The sequence below is a fragment of the Clupea harengus genome, chromosome 14 (genome assembly GCF_900700415.2).
Source record: "Clupea harengus chromosome 14, Ch_v2.0.2, whole genome shotgun sequence".
Classification (NCBI taxonomy): domain Eukaryota; kingdom Metazoa; phylum Chordata; class Actinopteri; order Clupeiformes; family Clupeidae; genus Clupea; species Clupea harengus.
The window spans coordinates 14,122,252-14,136,958 of NC_045165.1; the positions used below are offsets into that span (position 1 = coordinate 14,122,252).

The 14,707-nt window shown below is 40.5% G+C and overlaps 1 protein-coding gene across 1 annotated transcript; it reads right to left on the minus strand.

The window, feature by feature from the left end:
- Positions 1 to 439: 439 nt before the first annotated feature.
- Positions 440 to 10,944, minus strand: LOC105908366 (solute carrier family 22 member 8). The gene is made up of 11 exons (XM_012836867.3): positions 10,736 to 10,944; positions 8,261 to 10,142; positions 7,670 to 7,770; positions 7,334 to 7,488; positions 7,044 to 7,212; positions 6,392 to 6,494; positions 6,024 to 6,154; positions 4,706 to 4,923; positions 3,481 to 3,589; positions 2,355 to 2,591; positions 440 to 1,198 (listed from the first exon to the last, which is right to left on the minus strand). Exons 2-11 carry the CDS (start codon positions 8,495 to 8,497, stop codon positions 1,075 to 1,077), a joined length of 1,584 nt encoding a protein of 527 aa, XP_012692321.1. The 5' UTR covers positions 8,498 to 10,142; positions 10,736 to 10,944; the 3' UTR covers positions 440 to 1,074.
- Between the last annotated feature and the right edge of the window lie 3,763 nt (positions 10,945 to 14,707).

Here is a 14,707-nt window from a genome sequence, read left to right on the forward strand (position 1 = left end):
GTGAAAGGGACCAAATCACCTTCATAATACATTGGCGTCTAAAAGGATTCTGTTTATCCAATGATAAGCTTATCAACAACTACACGTGTAGGGACTCGGCTTCCCCTGTGTGACCCGTTGTGTGTATGTTGATGTTGCGTGAGGAGCTGGTGTGAGCGTTGAAATGAACAGACTCTTCAGATGACAAGGAGGAATTCCCTTTGTTTTCCGTCTGCTGGTGTTGACGGTAAATGATGCATGGCTGTACGGGGAGGAGGAGGGACTGGGGAAGTGTTTACTGTGGTAAAACCAACATGTCATTTTTACATGAGACTTTCCTGAAAGGGGATACTTCCTCGAACCAGTCAGCTCCATAATTCTATACTGATGTCTCAAATCAGTGGTGGCTTGTGATGAGTGAACATAGCTAGTAAAGACAGGACATGCGTGGTGAGCTGGAGAACACAAAGTGGTTGTTAAACCAAATGAAACCTCGGTATTATAGCCATCTAACCAGTATGATGCAGAAGGGCCAACGATGAAAAATTCTCACCATGATACTTCGTTCTCCATTTAAATGTGCATTTTTTAGCTTCTTGAACAGCACTGAAATTATAAGGTTTGCCAGATCCTGAGTTCACTAGCACAACAGTGTACCAGATGGTTTATTTCCGTTTTACCAAAGAAAAACAAAACTTGCTTTTCATTTTTGCTTACTGCACAAATACAGTGTAATAAACAAATAACATTTGGCATTGTTTCTTTCTTTTATAAATGAAACAAAGTAAAAAATAGAAGAAACTACAAGCAGCATTAAACAATTCATATTTACATTTTTAAAAAGAACATTTTTGAGAGTAACCTAATTATGACTGCTGTGATACAGGTACGTATGTGTTCCATATGAATACCATATGGTAAAATATTAAAAGATTTGGCTGGACTTTATTGTGAAAAATGTTAATAATCAGACAAAATGACTGTGTCAGACAAGTCCCCTCAAACACCTGACTGTCACTTAATATAAAACCTTAAAACCTAAAAAAAAAAAAAAAACTTAAAAACAAAGCCCATTCATGCTGAATCAGACACAGTTTAAGCCACATAGGGGGGTTGGGATGTTTCAGTGGGCAGAGCAGCTTTCTTGAACTCGGACTCCAGAGCCAGCTTTTCCTTCATATCAGAATCTTCACCCTCTAATGTCCGATCAGGGGGAACCCTGTTTGGAAAAAACAGGAATGTTTTTTTTTTTTGACAAGTAACGACTGGGCCATGCTACAACATTTACTTTACTGTTTTTGAGCCACTCCATTGTTTCTTCACCCTCAGGCCTAGGGTCATTTTCCTGCTGGTAGGTAAACCAACTCTCAAGCCTTAGTTTTACAACAGTCTAACAGTCTGTGAACAAAAGCCTGAACACTTATGTGGAAGGACATTTTTTGGGGGGGTTCACAGACGTTCATATGCAAAGCGACTTAGAGTACAGATAAGGTGTATATTTTAATCCATAATCTATGATGTGGAATCAAAAAGGAATAAAAGGAATTAAAAACCCTGAACTTGGCGTTGGCACCTTGTTCTAAACATTTATGGAGATGAAGTAACAAGACCTACTACCATCACTTTGAAAGCGTAATGCTGTGAGGGTAATACATCTGTAGCATTAATCCTAATACGGCAATGTTTTGTGTTTCAGAAGAACAAATTGATTATTAGTACTTAAATATGACTTTAAGCATATTTAGATATAGGTCAGTAAGCTCACTGTGAAAGGACTGAATTGTGGTGAGGCATGTTATCAGTGTGCTGATCAGCCGTTTCATGAAACCCGTTTGCCACAGGTCAGCAGATTTCAGCTGTCTTCACTTGCACGTTTCAGGGAAACTACAGTTACACGTTCCACGTGAGTTTGAGGAGCCTACATTTACATAAGTGTTGTAACGAGTAAAGCCATTAAAGACGTCTGTATAAATACCTAGCTGACATTAAGAATACATCACTACAATAACTACAGTTAAAGATGCCGTGCAAGTGGAACTGAACTGAACTTGTGACCAGTGGAATCTCTGCTGTAGTGTGACTAAAATGTTGATGATGTAACGCTAGCCTTGTGTGGCCAGGTGTACATTAACGTATCTATCTAGAGACAAATGTGGACTAAATCTGGGTGGATCAGAAGTCTTTGACAAAAAGCACAGAGAAATATGGAAATTATAAGTGGGCCTGAAGAGATAAAGCCAGTAGGCATAGAATTCCTTTTCGATGTGCTACTAGTCCATAATTTCAACGAGTATGTAAAACTGCTGTCAGTCACGTAAGTGCCAGTCTCATCTGGCACCACCACACTAATGTCATAGAAACTAGCGGCCCCTCACCTGGAGAACGGGAGGCACTGCAGGTGAAGCCGGGGCTGTTTCTCACAGTCGAGCACGGTGTCGGGGAGTGGGATGCCACTGGTCTCGGGCAGCAGTAGGCACAGCGCTGCTCCCAGGAAGGGCCCGCTGCTGTAGCAGATCATGGCGGGCAGCGGTATCTCACCCCGCGGTGCCACCAGCGCGTTGACTATGCTGCCAATGCGGTAACACACGTTCACCATCCCAAAGCATTTCTGTCTTTGAGGAACAAAAAGCAGGAAAATTATGTTGAAATGATGTCTTAGGGTTTGAAAGTGGGTCATCTGCCCAACACACTTTCTGCCAGAGATTGACAAGAAAACATGCACCATACATTAACAAACCCTCCTGATTGAGATGTGTTAAAATGTTATGTCATATTATGTTGATGCCAATATCATCAGTAATAATGTGAAATGGAAAATAAATAAATAGAAGAAAGCGTTTCCTCATTCATATATGAAAACCCAACTCAGGCATGATAATGTCGACACAATCACAGGCCGTCCTTGCAAACTGACTGACTAAAGCAGTGAGGTACATGCTCTCTTTGTATACATTTCCTATATGGACCTCTCATATAGGATGAACACGGGATGTTGTCCACAGTGTGTCTAAGCAGGCTTAATGCTTTCTCTGAGTAATCTAATGCCTTTCACATAATAATCACATTTGTAATGCCTTCAGAGGGCAGTCTAATGCTTTTTGATACACTTTTAACATTCATTAGGAATGGATACCGTGGCGGCGATGTTTTTTTCTCAGTATAGAGGCTTCTCTAACACATTAGTACACGCAAAGGCTTCCAGTTGTTTGAGATGCCTCCATATTGTAAATACAAGAAGAAAATATAATTATAAAATGCTGATTAGGTGCAAAAGATAACTTTTTGTATGGATGTTCTTGTATATGCTGAATTAATGCAAAAGTTTCTAATCAAACTGAATAAGACTAAAGACTAATATTACTTCTTAATTACTTATGAACTAAGAATTAACTTAATTCATATTAATGTCAACCTGACCCAATGGCAGATTTTTTGGCACTGAATTACTGGATCACAGGACGTGTGTCAATGACAAACCAAGGATGCCAATGGCAAACTTACCTGATTACTGTTGGGAAAAGCTCTATTCCGTACAGCAGAGACACACAGGACGTGGACTGCATACACAGTTTTGCCATTAGGGCCAGAGTCATCACCAACGGGGGCAAGTCTGGTACAAGACAGCACCGCAAGTCATGTCTGACAGTCAAACAGATCTTATCCCTCTTTTCCTACCTGGTAGAGCAGGGCACTAAAACATTGTACAGGATCTGTGTCTACAGGATGGATAGCTGCTATGCTATAAACCACTTTGATTAAAGATGTCTGCTAAATGAATACTAAAGGAATAAAGTGCAGCTAATGTCATGCAAAAGAAACGGAGGAGCCCCTGTTGTTTTGGGAATGCGTCTAAGCACACTGACGAAGTCTGCAAGAGCTCTCCTTCTAAGGCGGCTTGTTTATACAGTGCCAAATGAGGCAAGGCCTTGGCAGGATCTCAGCCTAGCCAGAGGTCAGAATGAACATTAGTTATTCAAGAACTCCAGTGAGCTACTGGAGATTCCAGCCTGTTGTGAACGTGCATTCCCTGGTGAGAACTGGGCTCCGACGTTGTTAAAGTTCAGTCGAAAGCTTGGCTCGCCACATGCACACCCTTTTGCCTCTTGATATTGAAAACCAGTCTTAGAGGATTTAACCACAGGGCTATAACAGCAACTTGATCTGTTATGTAGAAAGTCTAAAAACGATCTGTGAGTCAACGACTGGAACAACAACCCCTTAATACTCTAGGGCCCCTTTTTAAAAACCTGTTTACCAGTTCTCCAATAACCATTCGCCTTACCTTACTTCTTTGAATTGATGAATGTAATAAATGGTCAGTATGTATAACTTTCTATAAATATAATGTTAGTCCTTCGCTTGTATGCTCTATTATACCTCAGAGCAGAAAATCAATAACAACATATTGTGAGTAACACCCATACATTACTGTCGAAAAGGTGCCTTTGATCGTGGCAAAAGATTATTGATATTTGAATATTCAGTCAATCAAACACACCCCTCCCTTCAGTGTTCCTTAAGCAACGTTGTTGATCGGCTGGATAGGTGTAAAGCCACTTTGTTTGTTTCCTATTTACAGAACCAGGACCTTGTAGGAACACACAGCACACACACAGAACGGACAGCTAGAGAACCATGAGGAGCTAATTCGCTGAATTTGAGAAGTGTGTTGGATTGAAAATCAAGGACTGCACCTTTAATCGTGAGTGAGGCCACCACAGCTTACCACAGAACTTGGACACCATGAGGGATGTGAAGCTGGCAACGCCACTGACGAGGAGAGACATCATAGTGAAAGCCCTCCGCCCGCAGCGGGACAGCAGAAAGGGCAGAAACAACGAGGGTGCCTCTGACAGCCCCGAGAAGAACTGGGCCAGGTAGATATTTACCCCAAAGTGCCCCACGCTGAAGGAGATCCCATAGTAGGTGAGTGCAGATGCCAGCCTGTGACAGAGGAGAGTGGAGGATGTATTCACATGGTAAGCCAGTGAATGCCTGTCTTGACACTACAACCAGTAGATGACACATCTGGTTCTACTGCATATCAGTCGGCGAAGCATGTGTCTTCAATGACGAATGCCAATAGTCACAGGTTTGGGATAAGGGTTAGGCATGGGTGCATGTGTGGTTTGTCAAAGGGAAGAGTGTCTCTTTGTTTGCACAGGCACACAGGTTACATGGCTGCCTGGCAACCAAAGAGAGGATGAAGGAGAGACAAAAAGTGAATGGGGGCAGGGGTTTAGATGGTCTTGTGTGTGGAGCTGTGTGTGTGTGTGTGTGTGTGTGTGTGTGTGTGTGTGTGTGTGTGTGTGTTTGATTGGATGTAGGTACAGGGCCAAAACCTAGAAGATTGGGTTAAAGTTCAGGGTAAAGTTAAGGACAGGTTGACAGGTGATGGAGTGAGGGTTAGGTTTAAAGTTAGGGTAAAGGTTAGGGTCAGGGTTTCGCCTAAGGAGGAAGTTTGCTCAATAGCTACAAACTCGAAGACAGTTGCTCTTTCCGGGTTCTTTTGATTTAAAATTGTCAACCATCATGCTTTTATCACAAAGACAATGCATCAATGTGTTATTGAATATCAGAAAGTGGTGAAGAAATGTACTGAATGACAGTTGTGTCACTGAGTAATAGATCTTTAATATGTGATGAAACAACTCGTCCCCGCTGGTTTCTGTTGAACAATTATGTGTGTGACCTTTGACCTTTGTTACAGCACAGAGAACGAGATTCCAAAGTGTCAAAGGTTTGAGAGACTCAGTCTCCTCAAGACAGCTTGATTACAAAATAGATACAGAAATACTGAGAAAGTGTAACAATACAACGTCAGTGTCAATGAGTTCACTGGATCTATAAACTAGATATGTCAACAGAGGATCTCTGGGAGTACTGGATTAAAATTGAGTTTGATTTAATCCATAAATAAATAAACATACATAAGTTCTGTAGTCTCCAGAGGAAATTCTTAAAGGAAAACAGTTTCAGTCAGAAATGTAAGTCTACAGGTTACTTCAGTTTGAGTAATTTTTGGAGTATGTTCACTTACCTACCCAATAAAACCCATGATCAGCAGTCGAAGTATGATGGTGGGCGATTTGAACTGCGTGATATGGGAGGTTTGGTCATTCTGGCTCTTTTCCATGTTGCCTTTCTGAATCTCACTCTCCAAGGACTCTAGCAGCTGGGAGAGCAGGAAGACGATGATCTCCTCTGAGTCTCCACCTCAAAAGCATAACCTCTTGTGTTGATGGTTCTGATTTGTTTTTTGGCAATGCAACAGGCCTCAAGGCCTCACCCAAGTCATTTGGAATACATAACAAGAACCACTCTACAGTTCTAACAGGGTGTTCTTTGTTTTACATAACAAGTTCCACAGTTCAGAGTTTAGTGTGTTATAAGTGTCTTGTCAGTGAGTTACCTGGTCAAGGCAGTTCTTGTCTTCGGGACTTCTGGCACGATACATATTTATCACATCCGATCTTTTGTTCAATAGCAGCCAACGGGGGGATTCTGGTATGGAACTAATCAATGAAGAAAAGTCAGAGATGTTTCTCTAAGAAGTGTTTTAGTTATAATAGACAGGGTTGGGGAGTAGCCTAACTAGTACATGTAACAGAGCTTTGTAATTCAATTACAAAATCAATGTAATTAAATTAGATGTTAAAGGTAATTAAATTACAGTTACTAATCAAAATGTAGATGGTTACAAGGGGGTTATATCTGAATATATTATTATCTGTAAAAAATCGTTAAAGCTTATGTAGAATATAACATTTTGCTGTCTAGTTTTTGATTGGTTCTCCTGTTTCCAATTGAAAATGATACAATGTAATAACTTTGATTAATTAATTTCTTATTACATTTTGAACAGGGCAACTAGTTATCTATAACCTATTACATTTCAAAAGTAACTTTCCCAACCAATATAGTACGTTGAGCAAAGATGGTATATGAAATCAGTAATATGCACATTTAGATTACATTGTTGTGAACAGAATTTCACATTTTTATAAAAACGACCCGCACCATAGAATGAAATAAATGAACTTTTAGCAAAACCTGAGACGCACAAGTAAAGTGGAAGGCAAATAATCTGCGGGAGGGAAAGCATGAGATGAAACTGCATCCATCCTCGCGAGGCATAAGCCACGCCAGCCAGACACATCATGCCCACGCTAAAGCTGAACGACAGAAGTGTCGGGGGCCAAATCCGGCCCTCTGGAAGACTCCACTCCACCCCTGGAGGACAACATTGTTAGAGAAATTGTTAAAGGATGCGTCTGTGAATGTTTGCAGATATGTGTAGTTTGAGTGTTTAAACCAGGCTTCAACAGAACCTTATATGAGGAAACAGTCCTACCTAAACTAAAGCTGCACATGTGGATGCCACAACAGGTGATCCCCGTGATACACCGAGCAGCGAGGTAAAAGGTTGAATAAGGTAGAAGCGCTGTCGCCAGCGGCATGGTTGCCTGTACACAGCAGCAACCCAGGAGAAGGATTCTTTTGCCATATCTAATTTTGAAATAAATAGATTAATAAGCAATATAATGTATGTATTACTGTGTGTACATTTTATAATGTAATCGTTTCTGGGTAGTTGGCAGTGGGCTGACTAGGGCAGTAAAGGTTAACCTATAATATTCAAGTCTTAAACAAAAAGGCTATTCCTTCAATCCACATTTGAGTGCCATACCTGTCGGAGAGCACACCAGAAAATGCCGATCCGATCAACAGTCCCATCATGAACATGGTCTGTGCATAGGCCATGATACCGGTGTCCATGCATGTTGAGTTCTGCAGCTCAACACATCGACGAACAAATCAGTCGATTCTCCAAATAGCACACGAGCATTTTTCATTGATTGACAGTGTAGTTTGGCTTTAGTTTTGGGGCTCCTCGCAATTTAAAACAGGTGAGAGAGTCACAGATCAATCTTTGAGACTGTAATAAGACTTAGGGTCAACAGGGGTGTCAAGACGGTGAACGACAGCCAAATACTATTCTTGTCTAGGATCATTTACAACACCCATACGTGAAGAAGTAGCCTATAGCTTGAAATCGCGGGAGCCACAATTTCAGTCACTCTAGTTTAAACTAAACTGGTGTAAAGTCAGGATTATTTTCCCCACCAACGTCCTCACTGGTTGGTGTTACTTACAAAAGAGAAAGGCATATTATGAATCTGTTTAATGACAGGCTAAAGTGAACACATTCTACAAATGTCCCTGCACATGGCTGACAGTTATTAACATCTCGACATAATGTCGCGGTTCTGAAACTCACTTTTGCATCTTCACTGCTGTTGTCAACTGACCAGATTTTATGTGACACGTTTTCTTGAGACTTCTGCTTGAAACCGCGAATCCCGATGTCATCCACGGCAATGCACAAACTGCTGTGAGTTGAGAACACGTCCAAGAAAAAAAGAAATGCCGTAAAAAATATGACCAGGCTCAACTTCCAGCAAACGCTCCTTTGCAATGTCCCCAAGGGAAAACAACGGGTAGTGAGCGGATGCATTACTGAGGCGTTACGACAATCCCCATAGGAAGAAGTGCTCTTCCCCCCACTCTTATTATATTACTTGCTCTGTTATAAAACTATAACGCGACACCAGAATAAGCTTCAGAAAAAGCTCCACACAACCCAGACAATGCTGAGCAATCCCAGACCATTCAAGATAAGCGGTGGTAACAGTTGTTAGTACAGTACACATGTCCTGCAGACACGCCCCTCTGTTACGTAAGAGACGTCTAATTCGCTGATACGGAGAAAGGCCTACACGCGACTGAAGACTCCATCTAGACTACCCCAGAACATGGGAGGGTCGTTTGACATGTAACAGTGTGCGATATCTTCGATTCAAATTTCTGAGATATGATTACGGAAAGCCACTACTTGTGTAGTTGCTGTAATACAAATTTCTCTCGCATTCTGCTCACACTGCGCTCTTAGATTATAAGAAACATTTAAATGTATATCAGCTTTGATAACACGTGGCGGTCGTGTTACCAAGACGGCAGAGGGGAGATGCGCTAAATGATTAATCTAGACTGACTGAAATTTGCCTAGTTTACCTGGTTACCTGGAAATTTCGTCGTTGTTCTGGTCTCTCAGGTGTACTCTGTGTGGAATTATGAATTAATTAGGATACTAAATCCACCCAAAACTATAGACATGCCCAAACGAACATTTTTATTTGTGTTAACAACATGTTTGATTTGTACATCACCCCCTTAAAAGTGAGAGATTTGTGTCGACATTCATTGCACAGAACGCGTGTTGTGATCACAGCCCACCAAAATACATCATGTCAAAGGTGAAAGATCATTACTCCGGAAAATATATGGCCTGATAATCCTGTGGTAATAGTCTAAATCACATTTTGAACAACATAAACACAGAAAAAGTGTAGTACTGTGTGTGTGCTTATGAAGTAATTTAGTTAATTGTTTTAGGGAGAAAACCGGTAAATCGAGAATATGATCACATAGCACTAGATTTGGGAAGACAATTTACTTATTCTACTGATTTAGTGAAAGGAATTAGACAGTAAGTCTAATTTCAACCAGCTACATTTAATATCAGTCCTAGTTGTTGAGATGGTAGCCGGCATGAATACCAGGATTTGTGAGTGTACAAATGCATCGACTGACCGAAGACATAAACACAAATACAAACATAGACCAATTTGAAGTGTTAAAAGACATGTCAAGAAAAAAAGAAAAATCTCTTTCAGCCCAGTTGAAGAGTTGTATCTTTGAGTGCCTGTCTACAGGCCCCGTGTGTTTCGCTGTCAAGCCTCTCTGGTGGAAAAGCCGAGGATGGACAGTAATCGGTGGGAAGCTTTTGGCAACCACTAAAGACTGGGAATCCAAACATCCCGACCAGCTTCGATGTAAACGGCATTAGGTTACTTCCTCTCCGCTTCTGCTTCCCATAGGTAACTGGCTTGTGCGCCACATTATTACGGACGGCATACAGCTCCCGTATAGAACACACAGAGGGTGGTCGGGTTCGGGCCCTGCGGCCAGCGTCGGCGGGCGGGTCTTTGAAGCGTACAACATGAGCGAGGGTGCTCTTGATTCCAGCTAAGGTTTTGAAGTAGGGGAAGATCTTTGACAGAAGTTCCATTGATGTTCTCCACACTTAGAACAACTGGATCCTGAAATAGGACAAACACACACCAAGAATCAGTGATTTAACAAATCCATCAGATAGCTCTTTCAATTTCATAAAAGCAATAAATGTGATCATACTGATTAGATGTCGCATATGTCCGACCTTCTATATACAATCAGGGAGTTTTAAGAATTCTTCCTGAGTAAATGGAAACTATGACAGCCCTGCTAAGACTTACTAATCCCTTTGCTTCCGCTTTGAAACACTTCTTGCTGTTTCCACACTGCTGAATGCATCACGCACTTACTAAAGACAAATCACAGTACAATTTATCCAAGTTCTATGTATTTGATTTGGTGTAGTAATTAGGTACGCATTATCAGAAGTACACTGTTTATATTCTGATGTCACATTGTACCATTTTAAGATAGAAGTCTATGTTTTTTTACCACAGGTAGGTCTATGGTGTTTATTAATCACCAACATTGGCTTACAGCTCTTTAAAATGTTCAATAGGCTTTGTTAGGACACTCTACAAGTGAACAAAATCTTTGATAATGATAAAAGAAGATTTTTGATAATGGAATCGACATCAAGACGAAAGTACAGTTCTCATCAAGTCTGATTTTGACTCACCAGTCAGAGTTCAATGGTCAGCCACCGGTGGTTAGCCAGCGTCCGTCCTCAAAAGTAATGCTGCAACACCTGAATGAGAGCAGGAGAGCCACCTGGCATAGATGTTCTGTTCTTTCCACTGAGGTACCTATAGCATGTGTCCAAACGAGGCGGGTGTTCTGAGATTACAGCAGTCCTTCCTCTGGACAGTCAAAGACCCAATGAGCCGTGGAGCTGTCAGAGGTATCTTTATCTGAAGGTGGCGTTAATTGAATCAGGGCATCACATGATTATGCCTCTGGGGATTACTGGGACACAGGCACATGAGCTCACAGGAGGTTCTGTTTAGGCATGGTGAACATGCAACAACACAATTAAGGAAAACAATTGCATGGGGCTTTGGAGACAGCAGGACAAAAGGATTTCAATTGAGATGTGCATCGGACAAAGGGTTTGTACATCATACTGACGTCTCACTCACTCTGCTCCAATTAATGGGTAAATCCACTAAATGGATTATTTGACTTGTGTCAATGTTGACCAATAGTATAACTAGATTGGCACTTGGAGAGTGAAGACCTCCACCAAGGCCCATATGCCCTATCTCAATGTTAAAGGTTCCTGGGTCTTACCCTTGATGCAGATCCACGCCAAAATCTAAGAGTGCAAAACTATAAAAGATAGAAATGTTAATAATTTAATTAAAAAGAAAGTACAAAGTATATAAAGTAGTAATTAAAAGACATTGCACAGCACGTAATTAAAAGATAAGTAATATCATTAAAGTAAAAGTAAAGTGCAGTAGAAGAGTGTGCAATTTTTACAGCACATGAAAAGAGAAATGTTTTTAAAAATTGCTCCATTTGGGGCACATCTAAGATCTTCTGGCAGTTTGTTCTAGTTGCATGCACCATAACAGCTAAATGCTGCTTCATGTTTAATTTGGTCTTTGAGAGAATGAACTCTAGCGCCTGGTGGGCTTTTTAACTTTTCAAGCACCTTTTAGGTGGGAACAGCTGTGAATGACAATGGTAAGATCCCTCAAATTAGCCCTCTGGGCCTCCAGCTGGCTAAGGGCCTGTAGACTAATCTCATGACCCTATGACGTCTGAGGCTATCTAGGGGAAGCTAAGCTTCAAGCTCCGCACTTGCCAAAATCAACTATTTGCTGGCCTGATCGCACCCAGCATGAACCTAAGTGTTTTATTGTTTGGCTGTTACTCGTGTTTTTTGTTTGGCTGTGAAATACATATTTGTTGTATAGTCTTAGAGCACTAATGTACCAGCTACAGACACACACACACACACACACACACACACACACACACACACACACACACACACACACACACTCACACACACACACACACACACACACACACACACACACACACACACACACACACACACACACACACACACACACACACACACACACACACACACACACACACACTCAAGGTGGCTATAAGGCTGTCAGGGACACCCTCCCCGCACACCCACACGTGACTCAGCCTGGGATCAGCCTTGCTCTCAATGCACAGCTAAACTGTGAAAATGGCAGGTGTTGAATACCAATGTGGTGAGACAGTCACAAAAACATGACAAATCATGAATGCATTGTTTTAATTGCTCTGTCCAAAATGACTGTTTTTAATACATATTATTCAATCTCATTCTAATCTCATTAATTATTTTAAATTCATTTATTATCTTTTTGGTATATTATATTATCCTATTTCCTATTCTGCACTTCATTAGCACTTCTATTACTTTGTATTATTGTTGTTGTGACTGTATGTTAAGCACCTTGAGATTTCTTTGTATTTTAAAGTGTGCTACACAAATAAAATCCATTATTATTATTATTATTATTATTATTATTATTATTAAATCCTGCCTCAAGACTCTCACACCCAAAAGCATGGACAAATGCCGGGAAATGCTGTTGCACTGGGATTCTTTTTCTTTGGTGAAGAATGTTGGTGATTTTTAAATCATGACACCATTTTATTTCATGCACTGTATGGTTCCTATCAAACCTAAAAACTTTTTCTCTTTAATTTATCATAATATTATCGTTAGTCATTATACAGTATGGCTATACCTTTCACCAGCTGGACCTGGTCTTCCAGACAATCCCTGAGTGTCCTCCTCGTCTAATTAATTAAAACTGTGTACTGTGCTTCCTGACTAGGTAAGATAAGCTGCATTGTTTGTTTTCGAGAGACTTTTCAAGGTCTCGAGCAAGAATGAGTACATGGAGTTTCAAATTAAATTAAAATAGAGCTTCAGATAAAACAAATCCGTCAGTTGGTGTTTCCAAGAGAAAGTGATGAAAGAAAAGATTCTGCAAATGAAATAATTCCATCTGCTGATTGTGTACAGTCCAGGCAAGTGGCAGGAGTATCCTACACCAGAGGTTTGTGGAATAGAACGAGGAATGCTGTTGTGGTTTTAAAAGGTGTGACTTTGGTATTTAAACAGCAGGATATTACAGCTCTTGTGGATAGTTTCCCACATTGTCTCTTTGTGCTGTACTGATGTGAAATATCAGATGTGAAATATCAGATCAGATTTGCTTTTCAGGTTTTTGTTATAACACTAGTCCAGAACACAAATCTCAGAAGAGGTGAAACAAAAGTGTACTTGTTTTGCTGTAAAGCAAAATGACACAGTTGAGAAACACAATAGAGCCTAATCTTGTCTATACAGTACAGAAGTGGGAAATAAGGAAGTGTTCTGAAAGGTAATCCTATATTATCAGTAATTGCCAAAGTGAACTTGAACAAATAGCCTACTGCAGCTGAACCACAAAGTCCACGGCAAGGCAAGGAAAGGCAAGTTTATTTATATAGCACATGTCATACACAGAGTTAATTCAGTGTGCTTTACATAAATAAAGGCAAAAGGAACGGCGCTTAAGAGTGCTTAAGAGTGCAAACCTATAAAAGATAGAAATGTTAGAAATTTCATTAAAAGAAAGTTATAAAGTAGTAATTAAAAGACATTACACAGCATGTCATTAAACAACACAACAGTTGACAAACACAATAGAGCCTAATCTTGTCTATACAGTACAGAAGTGGGAAATAAGGAAGTGTTCTGAAAAGTATTCCTATATTATCAGTCATTGTCGAAGTGAACTTGAACAAATAGCCTACTGCAGCTGAACCACAATACCACAATATTGAAGTGGGAAATAAGGAAGTGTTCTGAAAGGTAATCCTATATTATCAGTCATTGTCATCATTATCATATGATCAACTGATTTATATTTCTTCAACCACATTTCTATTCAGGTTTAAGTCTGTGTCCACAGTTTCATATCAGTGAAAGGACAACTTTACTTATGGGAGAACACTATTGGTACCTCACTGATACAGTACATGCTTATCCTGTTACAGTAGGATTGCAGGTGAATGTGTTTGAAAATCAAGTTCAAGTAAAGGGGTTTCTGTACCAGAGTCGTCCCCCCCCCCCCAACCTCCATTTACAAACTCAAACATTATTGGTGGTTGTTTTTTTCTTGGTGGCTGGCTTTCTTCCTCCACATGACACCTGTTCCTTAGGAGGTGTTTGTTTTGGCTCAGCATCAGCGTCAGGCCCTCAGAGCAACACAGTGCTCAGGTTTACTGAGGTCGAGAATTTCTTGAGTGTGTTTGAGCAGGTAAAACACTCCAAGGCGGTGGTACCCTGACAGCACTAAACTGTCATAATTTAAAAGAAGACTATAAGAAGCCTCCTATTGTAAACCGGTCAAAAATGACCCCAAAACTGACTTTGATCCAAAACTAACCCTGACTCTGAATAAAAGTCAATTGCAGGCTAACTGCCATATACATAATAATCAATAAATGATCCATGAAGATTAGATAAGAATCTGACAGCACACACCTCTATTTGTCCCTCCTTCTCCTCCATACCCCTTGTCTTTCAAAAATGGGAACATAGATAGACATACGCACTGTACCAAATTGAGCAGCAGTGTCA